A 19,286-nucleotide genomic window follows, 5' to 3' on the forward strand; every position below is an offset into this window, starting at 1 on the left:
AAAGAATAAACTAATGTTTCTGTGCGTGCGTGTGTGCGTGCGTGCGTGCGTGCGTGCGTGGCACATACCTGACGAAAAAAGGTGGGAGGAGCCGGCGTCGACGATGTTTCTCTGAGATACTCGTCCCAACTGAACGCATCTGGAAACAAGAGCATGGACACAGTGTGTAAGAGGTACAGTAAGAGGTACAGTAAGATGTACAGTTATCCTCCTTTCTCCAGCTTACTGTTAAATTATTATCTAACCCGTAAAAACACATTGAGTCTCTTTTTCAAGTGGGAACTGGCCAAGAGGCAGAATACATCATTATAGCTCTTATTAAGCTCTTATAGCGCGCCACCGAGTGGCGCGCTATAAGAGCTTGTAGGTCTGCTATTTTTGAAAGAAATCGTGAAAATGCGGCACAGATCTTTGAATATATAATCTTTCAGAGTGAATGTTTTTAACTCAAATCTTTGCTTCTGGGGGGTCGGGGGGGGGGGGGGGTCCCTCATGGAACAACATGTTTTCAGATGGGGGTCGGCGAGCAATTACAGATAATGTTTGGGATCCTTGACATGAAATATTGAGCACCTCTGACATATTTCAGATTTTTTAATTTATTATCAGGTCTAAATGGGTTAAGGTGCGTTACCTGTTCAAATCATATATGAATAACGGTAATGGGTCGCACACACCAAGACTGCATTACAGTCATTTATTCTTGCATTTTGGACAGGAGGCTAACGCTTCATCAGTGTGAAGGCTGGATAGCCCAAACGCGTTTGTCTCCTGTCCAAAATGCAAGAATAAATTACTGTAATGCAGTCTTGGTGTGTGCGACCCATTCAGTATTTTAGCCCTGACGTGAGCGCCCCCTCCTGAGATACTTCCTGGTCCTACTTTTGCGTCGCTTTTGTGTCCCCATAGAGTTATGCTGTGACGCTCCGTCGGACTAAATCTGAGACGAAAACAACCACGAAATTAAGCAATAAGCCACGAGAGGTCTCAGGTTACCGGGTATTTTACACTGGCTGGGGGCGTAGGCAGACCCGACGCGCAGCGGAGGGTCTTCTACCCCGCAGCCAGTGTAAAATACCCGGTAAGCTGGGGCCTCAAGTGGCTTATTGCTTTTCTAAAACGGTTACAAACATTATGGCAATATTAACCTAATAAAACTATTACATTCACAAAAGTATCTACGCTTTGCACCACCAGAGCGAGCGAGCCAGAGCCACAACACTTCCTTGTTTTGCTCCGCAAGTAGACTATGTGACGGGAGAATAGCGCTTGATATCTTTACGGGGCTGCCTGGAGCCACACATTCACAGTCATATGAGGCGGGCGGTGCTTAGACGCCCGCACGGCATGTGTTTGTAACGCAATGAAGCGCTCCCCTTCCCCAGTTCAGCTACAAGGCTGCAGTTTGATACAAAGTGATTGAAGGAGTGGGTTATCGGTGAGTTTACACCGGTCACGTGACGGTAACCAGCCAATCAGAATGAAGTATTGGGACTACCCGTTTTAGAAGTCTCATTTTACCTGCTTTCCTTTCCTCGCAACAACAAAGCTGTGCTGCTCTCCCAAATCTGGCTGTGACAGGCCGTCGGTCTGCCCCACACGGAATACTATCGCCATTTTATTTCATTGTGTCAACTAAATCCCCATTAATGCAAACTAGATTCAACATACTCAACCCCGCACACATTCTAAATATGCCCCCGAAATATTTTACTGAGCAAATGGACTGTTTTACCACCTTCAATAATAATGATAATAATAGTCTTTATTGTCTCCACATCATATATTTTTTTTGTCATGGACAAAACATTAATAATTCTACTCGAGTTGGAAGCATTAGGACCCATTTTAAACCCTCAATGGCTTCCTTTCTGAAAAATACCGTCATTGTAAAAAAGATTCACGCGTTTAGATATTCTATTTACAGTGAGATGCGGACGGGAGCTGGTGCCACTTGGACCCGGACGTAACTAGGACTACAAAATGACATTTAGCAATGTGTCTGCACTGGATAATATAAATACAATATTGTATAACAATAAGTGTTCTATTCTAAAGCTCAACATTTATTTTTTATAAAAGATAACCGAGGGGTTCTCAACCCGTGTGTCGTGACCCCTCAGGGGGTCGCCAAATTATTTAAAATACGGGGGTCCAGACAGAGACATGGCCAAAGTATTTCCGGGGGGTCCCTAGCCAAAAACATTGAGAACCCCCCTGAGATAACGGCCTGCCCCCAAACTCTGGAATGAACTCCCCAACCATCTCAGAGTTGCTCCCTCTCTCTCCTCTCTTTCAAAACCTCACTCAAAACCCACCTCTTCAAAATAGCTTTGCCCAGTTGACGTCTCGTTTATCCTTTTATCTTTTTAACCCTGTATCTGTTATGTTTTACTTTGTTTTTTTTCTCTTAATAAAGTCTGTTCCTAGTGTTCCCTTCCTTGTAAAGCGCTTTGGGTATTTAGAAAAGCGCTATATAAACCTGAGCTATTATTATAACACATAACGCAGACACACATTTCACACGTTAACACAAGCAGATATTGCAATATGTCACAATATGTTTTAAGGGTCACAGTGAGTGGCCTGCAGTGCTTCTGCTGCGTGACACAGCAGTAACCCGACACCGTGCTGTCCAACAGACCAAAGACAACTGGAGCTGTGAGAAATCATGACAACGAAACACAAACTTTTCGGGCCGAACAAATAATCAGAAAGAAGAAGAAGAAAACGGCAGGTTACACAACACTTTTCTTCTTGTTTTTCTTCTTTGTTTGGTCAAATAGTGAGGCTGAGCTTTGCGCAATTAAATGTAAACATAGATCACGACTGGAGGAAACAGAACAGTATTTGCGAACGCAGTGAGCACTTACTATGAGACCTAGCAGATCATGTCTGTCCGTGTGTCTGTCTGTCTGTGTGTGTGTGTCTGTCCCGCTATACGTCCAAATATGGAGTGTGTTGCATCAGCAATCACTCAGCTCCATATATGGGCACAAAAGGGGCCAGGTCCACATATACAGTAACAGCGGGACAGACACACAGACAGACAGACAGACATGATCTGCAGGGTCTCAGCTGCGTTCGCTTCCCGCGTTTGCGCGTCTTACTGGTGTTATATAACTGTAAAGCTACTCGTTCTAAAGGGAAATACTGCTGAATGAATGCTTTCTGAAAGTACGGGAAGCATTTTATGACTGGAAGCTTGAACATCCAGACACCCGATTTATACATTGTAGATTGTTTAAAGGACCACTTCACCACTTTTCAACCTATATTCATATAATAAGTCCTCACTAATAATCATGAAAAAATGGCGCAATTTAAAAAAAGAATCTACTCGGTCTGTGTCTCATATAGGAGGGCTGTGGGCAGTTCAGAAACCGTCTTCCAGTGACATCATCGATGGGGAACACAAGCTAATAGAAACCGCAGGCTTTCTAGTCCTGAAAAGTTGCAATGCGGAAAATGGAAGCCATCGTTATCACGATAATGAAAATCTAAAAATCTTGTTTAAAAAGAAATCCGCCTAATGATGATGTCACTGGAAGACGGTTTCTAAACTGCCCCACAGCCCTCCTATGAGACACAGACCGAGTAGGAAAAAAGTTGTGCCATTTTATCATGATTATTAGTGAGGACCTATTATATGAAGATAGGTTGAAAAGTGGTGAAGTGGTCCTTTAACCCATTCTGAGCGGGAACCCATTTTGGTGTTAGCACTATGTTATGCTTTAGCTATTGAAAAATAGCAGACCTACAAGCTCATAGCGTGCCACCAAGTGGCGCGCTATGAGCTTGTAGGTCTGCTATTTTTGAAAAATCAAACAACGACTGACATTTTTTAGAATCTGATCTCAGGTCAGAATGGGTTATAATCAGACCAGTGTGTGTCCAGTGGAAACCTCGTATGAATCTGATCTCAGGTCAGAATGGGTTAATCAGACCAGTGTGTGTCCAATGGAAACCTCGTATGAATCTGATCTCAGGTCAGAATGGGTTAATCAGACCAGTGTGTGTCCAATGGAAACCTCGTATGAATCTGATCTCAGGTCAGAATGGGTTAAGAGAGAAGGAAAACCCACATTACCTTTAGCTGAAGTCAGAGTCTGTCCTGAGGGGGAAATAATGGTGCTTCCTGGTTTGTCTTTTTTCCCGTCCTTCTGATCTGTGAAGACAAACGCGGCCATTTTCATTCCAGACTATTTATAACATCAGACGTCTGACTCTGTGGCTCTGAGGTCAGCTTCTGTATACCCAGAATACACACATTGATTTCACCCATTAACCCGTTCTGACCTGAGATCAGATTCTAAAAATGTCTTTCTACGTCAGTCGTTCTTCGATTTTTCAAAAATAGCAGACCTACAAGCTCGTAGCGCACCATTCTTCACCAAATGAGATGGGATAGGAGTCTTATTATTAGTATTATTATTATTATTATGGGTCCAGGTGGTCCCTGGCTAAGAGTTGGTAACCAAATGGACCCTTATAGAGCTTTAACTCTTGTGAGTGTAAAATTAAACCAAATGGACCGAAATGTTACACACTCACTAGAATTCAATTACTTTTAAAACATAATTTACTAGAAGTGAGAGTGTAGATGGAGCCATGATTTCAGGTCTTTCCTAAATATTGCAATAGAATTTAGGGATTTCAGGGCTGGAGGGAGTGCATTCCACAGAGTAGTGGCTGCGTAGAAAAAAGCATTTTTCCCATGAGTGTCCTGAAACTGGGGGGAACTAGATCATAGGGACTTCCTCTGGTTGAGTACCTGTGAGCATCCCTCACTCTGGGCAGGTAGCCCATCAGGTACTCTGGAACAGAGGCACCTAGGATCTTGAGTTGAATCTCACCAAGAGGTGGTTCTGTGGCTGAAATGCTAAGAGGTTGAATCTCCCCACGAGGTGGTTCTGTGGCTGAAATGCTGAATAAACTAATCTAGAGGGTTGAAAACCACTGCCTGACATACAATTATGGTATGAAAAACTCATGTCGATATTGCCAATGGAGAGATTATCATATGTATTAACCCATTCTGACCGGGCACCCATTTTGGTGTTGGCATCATGTTATGCTTTAGCTATTGAAAAATAGCAGATCTACAAGCTCATATCGCGCCACCGAGTGGCGCGATACGAGCTTGTAGGTCTGCCATTTTTGAAAAATCGAAGAATGACTGACATAGAAACATGGCTTTTTCAGAAAACTGTCAGGATGTAGAAGACATTCTTTTAGAATCTGATCTCAGGTCAGAATGGGTTAAAAGGCAATCTTACTGACTTCGTCAGAGACTGGTCACCTATTGCAAGATTTTTAAAAGATGGAAATGGAAAAGAGTAATATGTATGGGTGTAACAGTATGAGAAGAAGTTATACGAGTATGTGTATGTATAGTATGCGTATGTATTGGTATGCAAAGATATGCATGTATGTATATATATATAAAATATATTTATGTGAATGTGTATGTACTGTATATGTGTATATATGAAGTACCAACTGTATACCTGACTACTTTTCTGTAATATTTGCTGGCATGTTGTTGTTTTGTTTAGTTGTTTTGTTTTTGTTTTTGTTTCATGTACGTTAATGTGATCCATGTCAAATAATTGAAATCAAATAAAAATCATTGAAAGCGAAAACCACTGCCGTAACGTAAAGTGATTGCGTTTTCCTTGCACCGTACGACGTACACCAGATGCAATATTTTGCGTCTATTACACAGAACTACAGATAAGACCTCCCACTGAACTATGGGGAAGTGAGATATGGTGAATGAGTCATCTTTAGGTAGTAGTATTGCTTCCACGTTTCATCAGCAACAGCCTCTTTCAAGTATAGAACTGGCCCTGTGGTTGAAAAGACAGCCAGCCAGGACACATTTTCATGTTTTCTTAAAAAAGCTGTTTCTATGTCAGTCGTTCTTCGATTTTTCAAAAATAGCAGATCTACAAGCTCGTAGCGCGCCACCGAGTGGCGCGCTACGAGCTTGTAGATCTGCTATTTTTTCAATAGCTAAATAAGATCGAAGGCATTCACCCCTGCCATAAATCAAGAATGATTTAATTTCATTCAAAAGACATGAAATTCTGCGTTAAGATTTGCTTCATCACAGCCGGAAGATATTGTTGCCGCGTAAAAAGTGACATTTATGATGTCCCGTTTGTGGTTTACCGGCAGCCCTATTTTGAGCCATTATAAAAGACGATGAATAAAACTAAATGTAAAAAAGTATCATAATAATAATAATAATAATAATAATAGTCGATCTACAAGCTCACAGCATGACATTGTGATCTTGTGGTTTGTCTGTTTTGGGAGGAAATGTGACAAAATGGTAAAAACATTCATCGTTAGGCCCAGGCGGTGGCGTAACCGTCTGGGCACCCGACTGGTAATCCAGTGGCAGTGTGCCGCGGGTTCGACCCCCGAGCCCGACACGGTCTTTACTGAATGTCCTTCCCTCCCCCCCCCCCCCCCCCCCCCCCCATCTCTCTCTCCCGTTTCCTGTCAGCCTACTGTCTGTCCCTTCAAAAAACCAATAAAAAGGCGTAAGCCGCAAAAATAAAACTTAAAAATAAAAATAAACGTTCTTACCTTTCAGTGGGGTCTTCCCCATGTCGACAGGTGTGACGATGGTGTTGACCCACTCTGTGTCTCCTCTGTGAAGAGGATAGAAAGAACCAGGGTGTTGACCCACTCTGTGTCTCTGTCTCTCCTCTGTGAAGAGGACAGGAAGACCAGGGTGTTGACCCACTGTCTCTGTGTCTCCTCTGTGGTGAGGATAGGAAGACCCAGGGTGTTGACCCACTGTCTCTGTGTCTCCTCCTCTGTGACGCCGTCTGTCCTGGAAAACAAGCACACACACACAAGGAAGGAAAGTAGTTCATGTCAACGGTCTGTATAACAGCAGCAGCACACATGAATCCCACACGGATTCATTAACACATGCGTGTGCACCCGTTTCTGTCAGAGCACATGTTTGTGTCCCACCGGTTGTATTTTTGGAGCCGTGACGCCGTCATGTGTTTAGCCTCCTCTGACCTCGCTCCGTTTCCTGTCTTTCTATAATAATAATAATTAATAACCCATTAAGACCTTGAGGCCGATTCTACAAATGCCTTCTGTCGTGGACATTTAGGGATAAACATCTAATAATACTCCAAGTTACAGTTTGGTGCTGTTCGGTGCTGTTTGTTTACGATGTCACTGTCCCATTTGGTGAGCGCCTTGAGGCTCTATGTTGGGGGTTGTTCGTGTGGGAGTGAGCTATAAAAGCTGTCGTCCATCTCCATTCTGAGAGTCAGACGGGGGTTTCCATACATGAGCAGGTGGTGTAAGTCTTTCTCCTTACTCGAGTAAAATCCTTATACTCTAGAACTCTGATATCTTGTTATCTTGTCTCATTATTCATTGTTTAGGAATTGTCTTTTGAGCGTGTGTCCCACAGACTGCCTTTACACTTCTAAAAAGCAGTCGTTCTCACGCACAGATCTTTCCATAAATGTTAAAGGAAATAGTAGAAAAAAGTAGATGAGCGCAGCAGTGGCTCAGGGGGTAGAGTGGCCCGGATCTAGTACTCAGAGGAGCACCTGGAGGAGTTACTTGGTCTAGTACTCAGAGGAGCACCTGGAGGAGTTACTTGGTCTAGTACTCAGAGGAGCACCTGGAGGAGTTACTTGGTGCTCCTAAAATGCGGCGACCGGTCTCGCCGGATGGATAAAATAGGGATGCATGAATAACTTATAAATAGCAAAACGATATTTATTGGATAAGTGTGGACTGGGGAGTCAATGGAGAGATTCATCCCATTATAAAACAAAATCTAGAGTTGCAAATTACAGCTATAGGTCCATGTGTATTGCAGCCCTATATGCATATTCTAATATAAACTTCTTAATACTTCCTAAGGATAATATGAGCATCAAAGCAATATTTAGATACTTTTTTTTTATTCTTTTTTTAAATAGCCGATCTACTAGCTCACAACGTGTTGCGGAGTCGACACGTTGTGAGCTTGCAGATCGGCTATTTGTTTAACATACGACACGTCGTACGGCGAAGCATACGTCAGGCTTCCCTCTTGTTTTTAGCCGAGGCGACGTACACACAGTCAACACAGTCAGACAGTCAGACAGACACACATTGCTCCTCGGTGCAAAATAAACAGTGTACACTAACCCGACTTTACGATAATAAGGGACAGTATGTCGGGACACGCTGTCGTCATGTTGATAAGCTTCATGTTGTGCAGCAGTGCCAGTCCGTGAGAGACGGCATCGCACACGAGCAACTTGCTCCAGCACCCGGAAAACAAGCAGTGAGCAGCATGGAATCCTCCCTCGTTTGAGTAAGGACGCGCTGTGATTGGCCACAATGGCCAGTGCACTTGTGTAAGACGTGCTGTGATTGGCCAGTATGTAGCTACTTTGAGTGGCAGTCAGTGGGAAATGCTCTCGCCGCAGAATTTACTAGTATTCTGGCCGTGATAATCATTCTGGGCGGCCCCAGCTGTTGGTACGCAGAAGCGCTTCCCGGCGCTTGATTGACAGCGCATTATGAACTTTGACGGCGCATGCGTACTGGCGCAACACTTACGTGCAGCCCTGCATAATATGTAGCCCTAGTTGCCATCGTGATCAATTTACCATATTAGGGAGGTCAGCACGCATCGACATCCTTGATTGGTCAAACCAAACCATCGGCTTCACAGATTGGCCAAAACTGTGCGTGACGTTTGTGCATCTGAACCAATATAAGTGAAGACAGAGAACATTCCATGCTTTTACACAGCAGGACTTGGCCAATAGGACACGATCGGTCAAAAGGACTTATTCTAGTGAGTGATGTTACGCTGGGCTGAGCGTCTGAGAGGACCAGAGACAGCCAATCAAAGAGCTGTGACAGTGAGACACTGTGTGTACTGCTTTGGAGGAGACTGTCTGGACGACGAGAAGAAGATTGATGTGCACGTCTTCAACACAAAGTCTTTGATCTGGAGGAAGTTGACCCCAGTGACACCTGGAAGAGAACGTCACCTTGAGGTTCCAAACAGGCGCTACGGCCACACAGCTGTGCTGATTGAAGACACTGTCTACATCTGGGGAAGTTATCCTTACTGCAATGTTCTTTATGCATTTGATGTCGACGCCCACAGATGGTTCAAACCACAGGTTTCTGGGACCGTTCCAGAGGGGAGGTGTTACCACTCAGCCTGTGTTTTGGGGAAGGTCATGTATATTCATGGAGGACGGACCGGGACTGAATGCACTAATGACATCTACAAGTTGGACACCACCACGATGGTCTGGACTTTAATTAACACCAGAGGAACTCCACCTCCTGCTACAGAACGTCACTCTGCTACCATCATCGGGACAAAGATGTTTGTATTTGGAGGCTGCAGGCGGGATCATTACTACAACACCATCAGAGTGTTTGACACAGAGACCAACCTCTGGCTCGACACACCTTCTACACAGCTTCATCCAGAAGGACGCATTCAACATTCAGCCTTTACCTACAATGGAGAGCTGTACATATGTGGTGGTCGCTACGGTTGCATAGGTAACAAATTAAATAATCTGTGGAAATTCAGTCCAGAGACCTTCTCCTGGAAGAAGGTTGAGCCCAAGGGGAAACGTCCACATACGTTGAATAGGATGTGCTGTTGCATGCTGGGAGATCGTGTCATCCTCTTTGGAGGATACACACCTAGTGTCCTGTATGTCTTAGACCTCAGTCCTAGCCTCAAGACATTATGTAAGCTAGCGGTTATTCAGTACGGTCTGGAGCAGTCTGGACTCCCACACAACATCAGGTGGGAACTGGCAGCCATGAATAGCAAACAGCTGCTGATTGAACAAGCAAACAAATGAAATAATACTATAAAATGAAGAATAAAAAGTATAAATAACAGCGACACGTGGAGCCAATAAAAGAAGGACATTAAAACAGCAAGCAGTACAAAGACAGGGTGCCTGATTACAGTGTAGGTTTTCCCTTTTCTTTTTTTTTACTATGTCACTTCAGGGATACATTTCATGACCTTCCAGTAAAACCCGGGGTTTTCAACTGATTTTGACCCAGGGACCACCACTGTGACTAAGAGCATCCTGGGGACCACCACTGTGACTAAGAGCAACCTGGGGACCACCACTGTGACTAAGAGCAACCTGGGGACCACCGCTGTGACTAAGAGCAACCTGGGGACCACCACTGTGACTAAGAGCAACCTGGGGACCACCGCTGTGACTAAGAGCATCCTGGGGACCACCACTGTGACTAAGAGCAACCTGGGGACCACCACTGTGACTAAGAGCAACCTGGGGACCACCACTGTGACTAAGAGCAACCTGGGGACCCCCACTGTGACTAAGAGCAACCTGGAGACCACCACTGTGACTAAGAGCAACCTGGGGACCACCACTGTGACTAAGAGCAACCTGGGGACCACCATTGTGACCAAGAGCAACCTGGGGACCACCACTGTGACTAAGAGCAACCTGGGGACCACCATTGTGACCAAGAACAACCTGGGGACCACCACTGTGACTAAGAGCAACCTGGGGACCACCACTGTGACTAAGAGCATCCTGGGGACCACCACTGTGACTAAGAGCAACCTGGGGACCAACCATTGTGACCAAGAGCAACCTGGGGACCACCACTGTGACTAAGAGCAACCTGGGGACCACCACTGTGACTAAGAGCAACCTGGGGACCACCACTATTGTGCATCTCGCGGTACTGTCCCCAAATAGCACTACTGTCCCGCGTCCCGCAAATCAAAGATTAGGGGAAATGAATTGAGCATGTGATACCATATAATCACAATAATCTGATTCCATCATATTCGAGGCCTTTTGGAGAGAAATGACTGCAGACTCTCAGAGTGTCTGTATTCAGCTGTGATGCTCGTTATATACATCAAGGCAATGATGTCTCTGCTCTGCACTGCACTGCACTGTACTGTACTGTACTGTACTGTACTGTACTGTACTGTACTGTACTGTGCCAGGGTTGTTTTCGTCGACTAAAACCAAGACGAAAAATGTTCGTCGACTACCTTTTTTCACTGACGAAAACGACGCGCTGTGGGCTGGTAGATCGTCACTTTTCAGCAAGTGAAAAAACTGTCATTTTGACGGCATCAAGGCCGTAAAATACATTTTGTTCGACTAAATCAATTGTTTAGTCGACTAAAACCGTATGATATTTAGTCGACTAAAACTAGACTAACACTAAAACCAGGTGACTAAAATGTGACTAAAACTAAATGAAAACTATGCAAGAGAGACTAAGACTAAAACTAAAATAGACAAAATAAAACCCACACTGCAAGTTTGGTTTCTCCAGAATAGAGTCATTTGGATGTTATGAACCCGTTCAGTTGGTGTTTTTAGCATTATGCTATACTTTAGCTGTTCAAAAATAGCAGATCTACAAGCTCATAGCGCGGCACAAAAATCGTGAAAATGTGGCGCAAATTTGGAATATATATATTTTTCAGAATTAACGTTTTTTTTAACTCAAATCTTTGCTTCTGGTCCCTGGAACAACATATTTTCAGATGGGGAGTCGGTGCAGGCGGCATATTACATATAATTTCTGGGGTCCTTGACATGAAATATTGAGCACCACTGGTATAGAAACATGAGGTATTTCAGAAAACTGTCATAATGCTTTAGAAGACTTTATTTTTATTTATTTTTGACGTCAGGCCTAAATGGGTTAAGCTTCACCACATAACATGAAAATGAAACTGGTCTGGTACCGAGGCGGAACTGTGAAGTTTGACTCTGAAGTTCAAGCGGTATTAATGGGTGTGTGTGTGTGTGTGTGTGTGACTCCTGCGTTTGAAGTTTGTTTACAGGGATATCGACGAGAGCTACTGTAGGCATTCAAAGACGAAAAAAAGAGGGGAATCCCCCTTTACATGCTTTAATTAATGCGAGTACTTAAAAAGACCACACACACAGTCACACACACAGTCACACACACACAGTCACACACACACACACACACACACACACACACACACACACACACACACACACACACACACACAGGAGATAATCAGCAGGTTTGAGGGGCTGGCTCTCTTTCTAAACAACCAAAGTATAGTGGCTTCAATCAGAACCCAACCCAGTGGGAAAGACAGCGATTCCCACCCAGTGCTCCGACATGTTGATCTACGTAACGTACATCTCGTTATATTTATATACGACCGAGGGCAACGTGGAAATTAAACCAATAAAGGACCTTTTAATTGGAAGCATGGCTCTACAAAATATTGTAAATATTTAAAAGTGCTTGTTTTTTTTGTTTTTTTTGTTTGTTTTACTATTCCTGTTATGAAGCCATATCAGTCCCCCCGTGTGAGTTTTAGAGGGCTGAAAATGATTTTTTTTAATGGGACTAGTTTAATGTCAATTAATTTGACAATAATTCAGCTTTGAACATGTAGGGCTCCATTTCCGTCCCCGCTAAAGCCCTTATCCCTCAACTTTATTTTTATTTTTTTTACTATTTTGAAAAACATTTCAGTTCAACTAGCCAATGTCTACATTGACACGTTGTGAGCTTGTAGACTGGCCATTTTAAACTATTAAAAAATGTTTAGCAAAATGGTAAAAAAAAAAGGCAAAGAAGTTTAGGGATAAGGGGTTTAGAAGTTTAGGGATAAGGGGTTTAGAAGTTTAGGGATAAGGGGTTTAGAGGTTTAGGGATAAGGGGTTTAGAGGTTTAGGGATAAGGGGTTTAGAAGTTTAGGGATAAGGGGTTTAGAGGTTTAGGGATAAGGGGTTTAGAAGTTTAGGGATAAGGGGTTTAGAGGTTTAGGGATAAGGGGTTTAGAAGTTTAGGGATAAGGGCTTTAGAAGTTTAGGGATAAGGGGTTTAGAAGTTTAGGGATAAGGGGTTTAGAAGTTTAGGGATAAGGGGTTTAGAAGTTTAGGGATAAGGGGTTTAGAAGTTTAGGGATAAGGGGTTTAGAAGTTTAGGGATAAGGGGTTTAGAAGTTTAGGGATAAGGGGTTTAGAGGTTTAGGGATAAGGGGTTTAGTAGTTTAGGGATAAGGGGTTTAGAAGTTTAGGGATAAGGGGTTTAGAGGTTTAGGGATAAGGGGTTTAGAAGTTTAGGGATAAGGGGTTTAGAAGTTTAGGGATAAGGGGTTTAGAAGTTTAGGGATAAGGGGTTTAGAATTTTAGGGTTAAGGGGTTTAGAAGTTTAGGGATAAGGTGTTTAGAAGTTTAGGGATAAGGTGTTTAGAAGTTTAGGGATAAGGGGTTTAGAAGTTTAGGGATAAGGGGTTTAGAAGTTTAGGGATAAGGGGTTTAGAAGTTTAGGGATAAGGGGTTTAGAATTTTAGGGTTAAGGGGTTTAGAAGTTTAGGGATAAGGGGTTTAGAAGTTTAGGGATAAGGGGTTTAGAAGTTTAGGGATAAGGGGTTTAGAAGTTTAGGGATAAGGGGTTTAGAAGTTTAGGGATAAGGGGTTTAGAAGTTTAGGGATAAGGGGTTTAGTAGTTTAGGGATAAGGGGTTTAGTAGTTTAGGGATAAGGGGTTTAGAAGTTTAGGGATAAGGGGTTTAGAAGTTTAGGGATAAGGGGTTTAGAAGTTTAGGGATAAGGGGTTTAGAAGTTTAGGGATAAGGGGTTTAGCGGTGGTGAAAATGGAGCCCTTAATAATGTCCCCAAGTAGCGCTGGCCTATACTGCTACTGTGCCTCTGACATAGACGGTATGCGCGTGAGTGACATGATCATCATACCCGGACGGTATGCGGGAATGCCGACTGACCCACTGAGTGGTTCTGGCCTCGACAGCCCAAACATACCCAGCAGAACCCTAACCCAAACATACCGAGCAGAACCCTAACCCAAACATACCGAGCAGAACCCTAACCCAAACATACCGAGCAGAACCCTAACCCAAACATACCGAGCAGAACCCTAACCCAAGCATACAGAGCAGAACCCTAACCCAAACATACCGAGCAGAACCCTAACCCAAGCATACCGAGCAGAACCCTAACCCAAACATACCGAGCAGAACTCTAACCCAAACATACCGAGCAGAACCCTAACCCAAACATACCGAGCAGAACCCTAACCCAAACATACCGAGCAGATCCCTAACCCAAACATACCGAGCAGAACCCTAACCCAAACATACCGAGCAGAACCCTAACCCAAACATACCGAGCAGAACTCTAACCCAAACATACCGAGCAGAACCCTAACCCAAACATACCGAGCAGAACCCTAACCCAAACATACCGAGCAGAACTCTAACCCAAACATACCGAGCAGAACCCTAACCCAAACATACCGAGCAGAACCCTAACCCAAACATACCGAGCAGAACCCTAACCCAAACATACCGAGCAGAACTCTAACCCAAACATACCGAGCTGGACCCTAACCCAAACATACCGAGCAGAACCCTAACCCAAACATACCGAGCAGAACCCTAACCCAAACATACCGAGCAGAACCCTAACCCAAACATACCGAGCAGAACTCTAACCCAAACATACCGAGCTGGACCCTAACCCAAACATACCGAGCAGAAAAGACCTGATCGGACTGCATAAAACCACGTTATGACCCATTTAGACCAGAGGACGATTCTGGAAAAAAGAAAAGTCTTCTGAATCAGTTTTCTGAAAAACCCTATGTTTTCTACTCACTGCTTTCGCAATAATGCTTAAAACACCAAAAGGGTTCGGCCCATAAAACAATGTCAAACTCACCTAAGGCTAACCATGCAGATTATCCCTCTATAGTCCGTCTATACAGAACCTCCATGTGATCAAACTGCCCCGAAGCTACGTTTGGGTTGGGTGGAAATTCCTTTAGAGAAGGACTGAACCGCTCACTTAGTTTAAGAGCACTGGGGTGGAGCAATTGTAATAAGTTACGCACATTCCCTTCCCCCCCCCCCCCCCCCCTCACTGTATGTGTTTTTCCTGTTTTTGGCTATATAGAAATGTATATGTGTACGTCTCTCTCTAAATGTTATGATGAATTGAACACGGTGGACCCTCTTGTAAACAAGCCTATAGTGCTTTATGGTGTCGTCCACTCACAGTTAACAGTCTTTGTATTGAGTTTGTGCTTGAAATGTATACTGTAATTCTACAAACTGTTAATAAATACTTCAATACTTCAATCAATCAATCAGTCCTAATGTCAGAGTTAAATTAACATGGACGCTTTACAGCGTATTGACGTTTGTAGCTACTAGGCTGCTGCTACGTACCAAATCACCTAATAGTGTTAACGTTCCAGTAAGACCCTCCCACACGCTGACAGGAAACCTACATGACTCTGTGTGTGTGTGTGTGTGTGTGTGTGTGTGTGTGTGTGTGTTGTGGAGGTTACTGTAGGTGACATGTTGCTATACGTAAGTCACCTACATGACTGTGTGTACTGTGTGTGTGTGTGTGTGTGTGTGTGTGTGTGTGTGTGTGTGTGTGTGTTACTGCAGGTGGCATGTTGTTATAGGTCAACAGATCAACATGATGATGTAACCCTATTATGTGGCCCTCAGGTTAATATCAACTGGAGGCCCCGGGGGCCACATGCGGCCCCCACCTTCACTTAATGTGGCCCTCAGGTTAATATCAACTGGAGGCCCCGGGGGCCACATGCGGCCCCCACCTTCACTTAATGTGGCCCTCAGGTTAATATCAACTGGAGGCCCCGGGGGCCACATGCGGCCCCCACCTTCACTTAATGTGGCCCTCAGGTTAATATCAACTGGCGGCCCCGGGGGCCACATGCGGCCCCCACCTTCACTTAATGTGGCCCTCAGGTTAATATCAACTGGAGGCCCCGGGGGCCACATGCGGCCCTCACCTTCACTTAATGTGGCCCTCAGGTTAATATCAACTGGCGGCCCCAGGGGGCCACATGCGGCCCCCACCTTCACTTAATGTGGCCCTCAGGTTAATATCAACTGGAGGCCCCGGGGGCCACATGCGGCCCCCACCTTCACTTAATGTGGCCCTCAGGTTAATATCAACTGGAGGCCCCGGGGGCCACATGCGGCCCCCACCTTCACTTAATGTGGCCCTCAGGTTAATATCAACTGGAGGCCCCAGGGGCCACATGCGGCCCCCACCTTCACTTAATGTGGCCCTCAGGTTAATATCAACTGGAGGCCCCGGGGGCCACATGCGGCCCTCACCTTCACTTAATGCGGCCCTCAGGTTAATATCAACTGGAGGCCCCGGGGGCCACATGCGGCCCCCACCTTCACTTAATGCGGCCCTCAGGTTAATATCAACTGGAGGCCCCGGGGGCCACATGCGGCCCCCACCTTCACTTAATGCGGCCCTCAGGTTAATATCAACTGGAGCCCCGGGGGCCACATGCGGCCCCCACCTTCACTTAATGCGGCCCTCAGGTTAATATCAACTGGAGGCCCCGGGGGCCACATGCGGCCCCCACCTTCACTAAATGCGGCCCTCAGGTTAATATCAGAAGGCTGATATATTATTGATTTCAGCCGTTTACAATTCCAAACATGCAAACCCATGACCCATTTGAATTACTTCAGTTTATATTAGTATAGCATTAGTTTGCATTTAAGTTAAAAGTATAACTAAATGCATTTGAAATTAAATACAAATTCCAATTCAAAAATAGCAAAAGAAAAAAAAGTATCTGGATATTTCAAAAAAAAATAACAAATCTACAAGCTGAAAACGCGTTGCAGTCAATGCAGTGCGAGCGTTTTGAGCTTGTAGATCTGCTATTTTTTCCTATGACAAGTAATATGCAATGTGGCCCTCTGGAGTGAGTGTGGAAATAATATCGTGGCCCTGTCCAACTTTAAAGTTGCCCACCCCATCCCTGGAACATTGTATAGGTCCACAGACCCCATCCCTGGAACATTTTATAGGTCCACAGACCCCATCCCTGGAACATTTTATAGGTCCACAGACCCCATCCCTGGAACATTGTATAGGTCCACAGATCCCATCCCTGGAACATTTTATAGGTCCACAGATCCCATCTCTGGGGGTCCACAGATCACCATGACGATGTAAACACATCATAATACTATTATGACAGGCAGAGATTAAAATAGGGTACATTTTGAATCCCAAAACGCAGTTTACAGTTAAGGGACGCAATAAAACAACCACCTCTGCATCCACGGGATGCACTACTGTACTACTACATGTTACTTTCTTAGCTTACGCATGTTTCATGATAAATGTTTTTATGTGATGTATTCCCATGCTTTTTTGTTCTTGCTTAATGTAAGTCGCTCTGGATTAAGAGCGTCTGCTAAATGCCTAAATTGTAAATTGTACTACTGTACTATTTTTTTATTCTAGTTTATTTTGCTAGCTTTAGTCAAAAATAATCATTTCTTCTTCCGTTTTCTATACATGAATATAACCACATTATAACCATATGAAATGAAATGGGAGTTAAATGCTGCAATTTGTAAAAAATGGCAAAAATATGACTCCTAACGTGGTTGAAGTGGGACTCAAAATAAAAATGTCCCTGGGACTCATTTCTATAAGACCATCCCTGCATCGTGGGACTCATTACATTGAAAACCTATTCACATAACTGGACAGGTCGTCATCATAATCACGACAAATATGATATCATCATTCATGGTTGGTCAGGATGTAAAGGTTCAGGTTGGTGACTCATTTCTATAGCTCCACAACGCTCCCACACGTAACAGCTACAGTTAGTTAGTCATCCATGCTACAGATCAGACCATGGGAATGTTTTATGACTAAGCATGAAAAAACAAACAAGCATGAAAGGAATATATATAGATATATACTTGTATGTGAGACAGCCAGCTTGTCAAGTTTTGTAGATATACAAATAGAAATAGATTGATTGATTTGCAAAATTCAGTACATTTCGAGCACAACTCAATACAACAACTGTTAACAGTGCAAGTGGACCGTCCGTCGACACCATAAAGCATTACACTTGTTTACAATAGGGCCCACCATGTTCAATTCATCAAATATTAGTGAAATTAGAATGATTTGTTGACATGGTTTTGGGGGGTTGAATGAACTGATGCTACTACACTACAGTAACAGGCAGCGCATGTTCTTGTTGATATCTTCTAAAAACTTGTAAAAAAAAACAAAAACAATCACACATTTCAATGAGTTCACCACCTGTATTTAAATTATGACTGGAGTTTAAAGTATATAATTAGGCGAGTCATGATCGCCATGATGTAATGTATGTACAATCAGATCAAATGTAATCAGAAGTAGTCTATACACTACAGTCTGGCTGACTGACTGTAGCCCGAGTTAGCAGCTCGCGTTGCTAACGTTGCTTGGATATAGTTGTGTGGGGAAAATGTAAGATCTACAAGCTCACAACGCGTCGCCGCGGCGACGCGCTGTGAGCTTGTAGATCTGACATTTCCCTTTCCAGGTCATAGCCCGAGTCTGTTGACAACTGGACGGCTTCATCATCACAGCAAAGGAAACGAGATGCTAACGAGGCTAATAATGCTAGCTGTTTGCTGCTGCTGCTGCTACGAAAACAACTCATTATTATGACATAGATTTAGTGTTATAAAACATTTAGCCCTCAACAACAACAACAACAACAGGGCATATGATAGCTTCATTTGGCTGTAATTGGTAAAACTCCACACGTACAATGAATAAGAAAATAGCCCCCTGGAGAAAGAATTTAAGAAGTGTAAACTTACTGAGTGTTCGTTGTTTTTCTTCTTTCCTTCCAGGAGGAGAAGTGAGAACACTTTTCTGCTCTCTCTCTCTCTCTCCGTTCCGTGCGTCAGTCCGTCAGTCCGTCAGTCAGTCAGTCCGTCAGTCAGCTGCCTGCCATATTTTTCAGCCAAAAGTAGTCTAGAGTGTACACACGGTACACATACACACACATACATACAGTACGCTACACACGCACACGCACTGAGATGTACAAACTATATAACCTCCTCCTGGTCTGGCGGCGTCACCACCCACACACACACACACACACACACACACACACAGTACACACTGTCTGACTGACACGCTAATGAAGCCCCAGTGGTTCCTGTTCACTGGTCACAGGAACAGGAACCAGCTAAGAGCCCATGGATCCGGTCTAAAGAAGTCCCGCCTTACTGTATCCGCACCGAATGATGAACCGTTCCAAAATGAGCTGGATAGCTTGGTTAGTACCGTAGTATCTCTGTTAGTTAATGCAGTTTGATTGATTAAATGAATAGCCTATTTTATTAGACAAATTGTAGAACAGTAGTGT

General features: G+C 44.0%; 2 protein-coding genes across 2 annotated transcripts in view; one reads left to right on the forward strand and one right to left on the reverse strand.

The window, feature by feature from the left end:
• The window catches only part of LOC308320453 (sex comb on midleg-like protein 2), a 52,003-nt gene extending 33,028 nt beyond the window's left edge, over positions 1 to 18,975 (reverse strand). Inside the window, exons 1-4 of the mRNA XM_080770874.1 lie at positions 18,730 to 18,975; positions 6,601 to 6,850; positions 4,091 to 4,168; positions 69 to 139 (exon numbers count right to left, since the gene is read on the reverse strand). Coding sequence (XP_080627000.1) covers positions 69 to 139; positions 4,091 to 4,168; positions 6,601 to 6,622 — 171 coding nt within the window. The 5' untranslated portion in view covers positions 6,623 to 6,850; positions 18,730 to 18,975. The remainder of the gene's footprint in view (positions 1 to 68; positions 140 to 4,090; positions 4,169 to 6,600; positions 6,851 to 18,729) is intronic.
• LOC308319537 (kelch domain-containing protein 3-like) lies at positions 8,850 to 10,061 on the forward strand (the record flags this gene model as incomplete). The annotated part of the gene is made up of 2 exons (XM_080769642.1): positions 8,850 to 9,570; positions 10,036 to 10,061. The coding sequence occupies 2 exons, from the start codon at positions 8,850 to 8,852 to the stop codon at positions 10,059 to 10,061; spliced, it is 747 nt and encodes a 248-aa protein (XP_080625768.1).
• Positions 18,976 to 19,286: the final 311 nt, after the last annotated feature.

This window comes from Protomyctophum bolini (assembly GCF_963924005.1).
Source record: "Protomyctophum bolini genome assembly, chromosome: 8".
Taxonomy (NCBI): Eukaryota; Metazoa; Chordata; class Actinopteri; order Myctophiformes; family Myctophidae; genus Protomyctophum; species Protomyctophum bolini.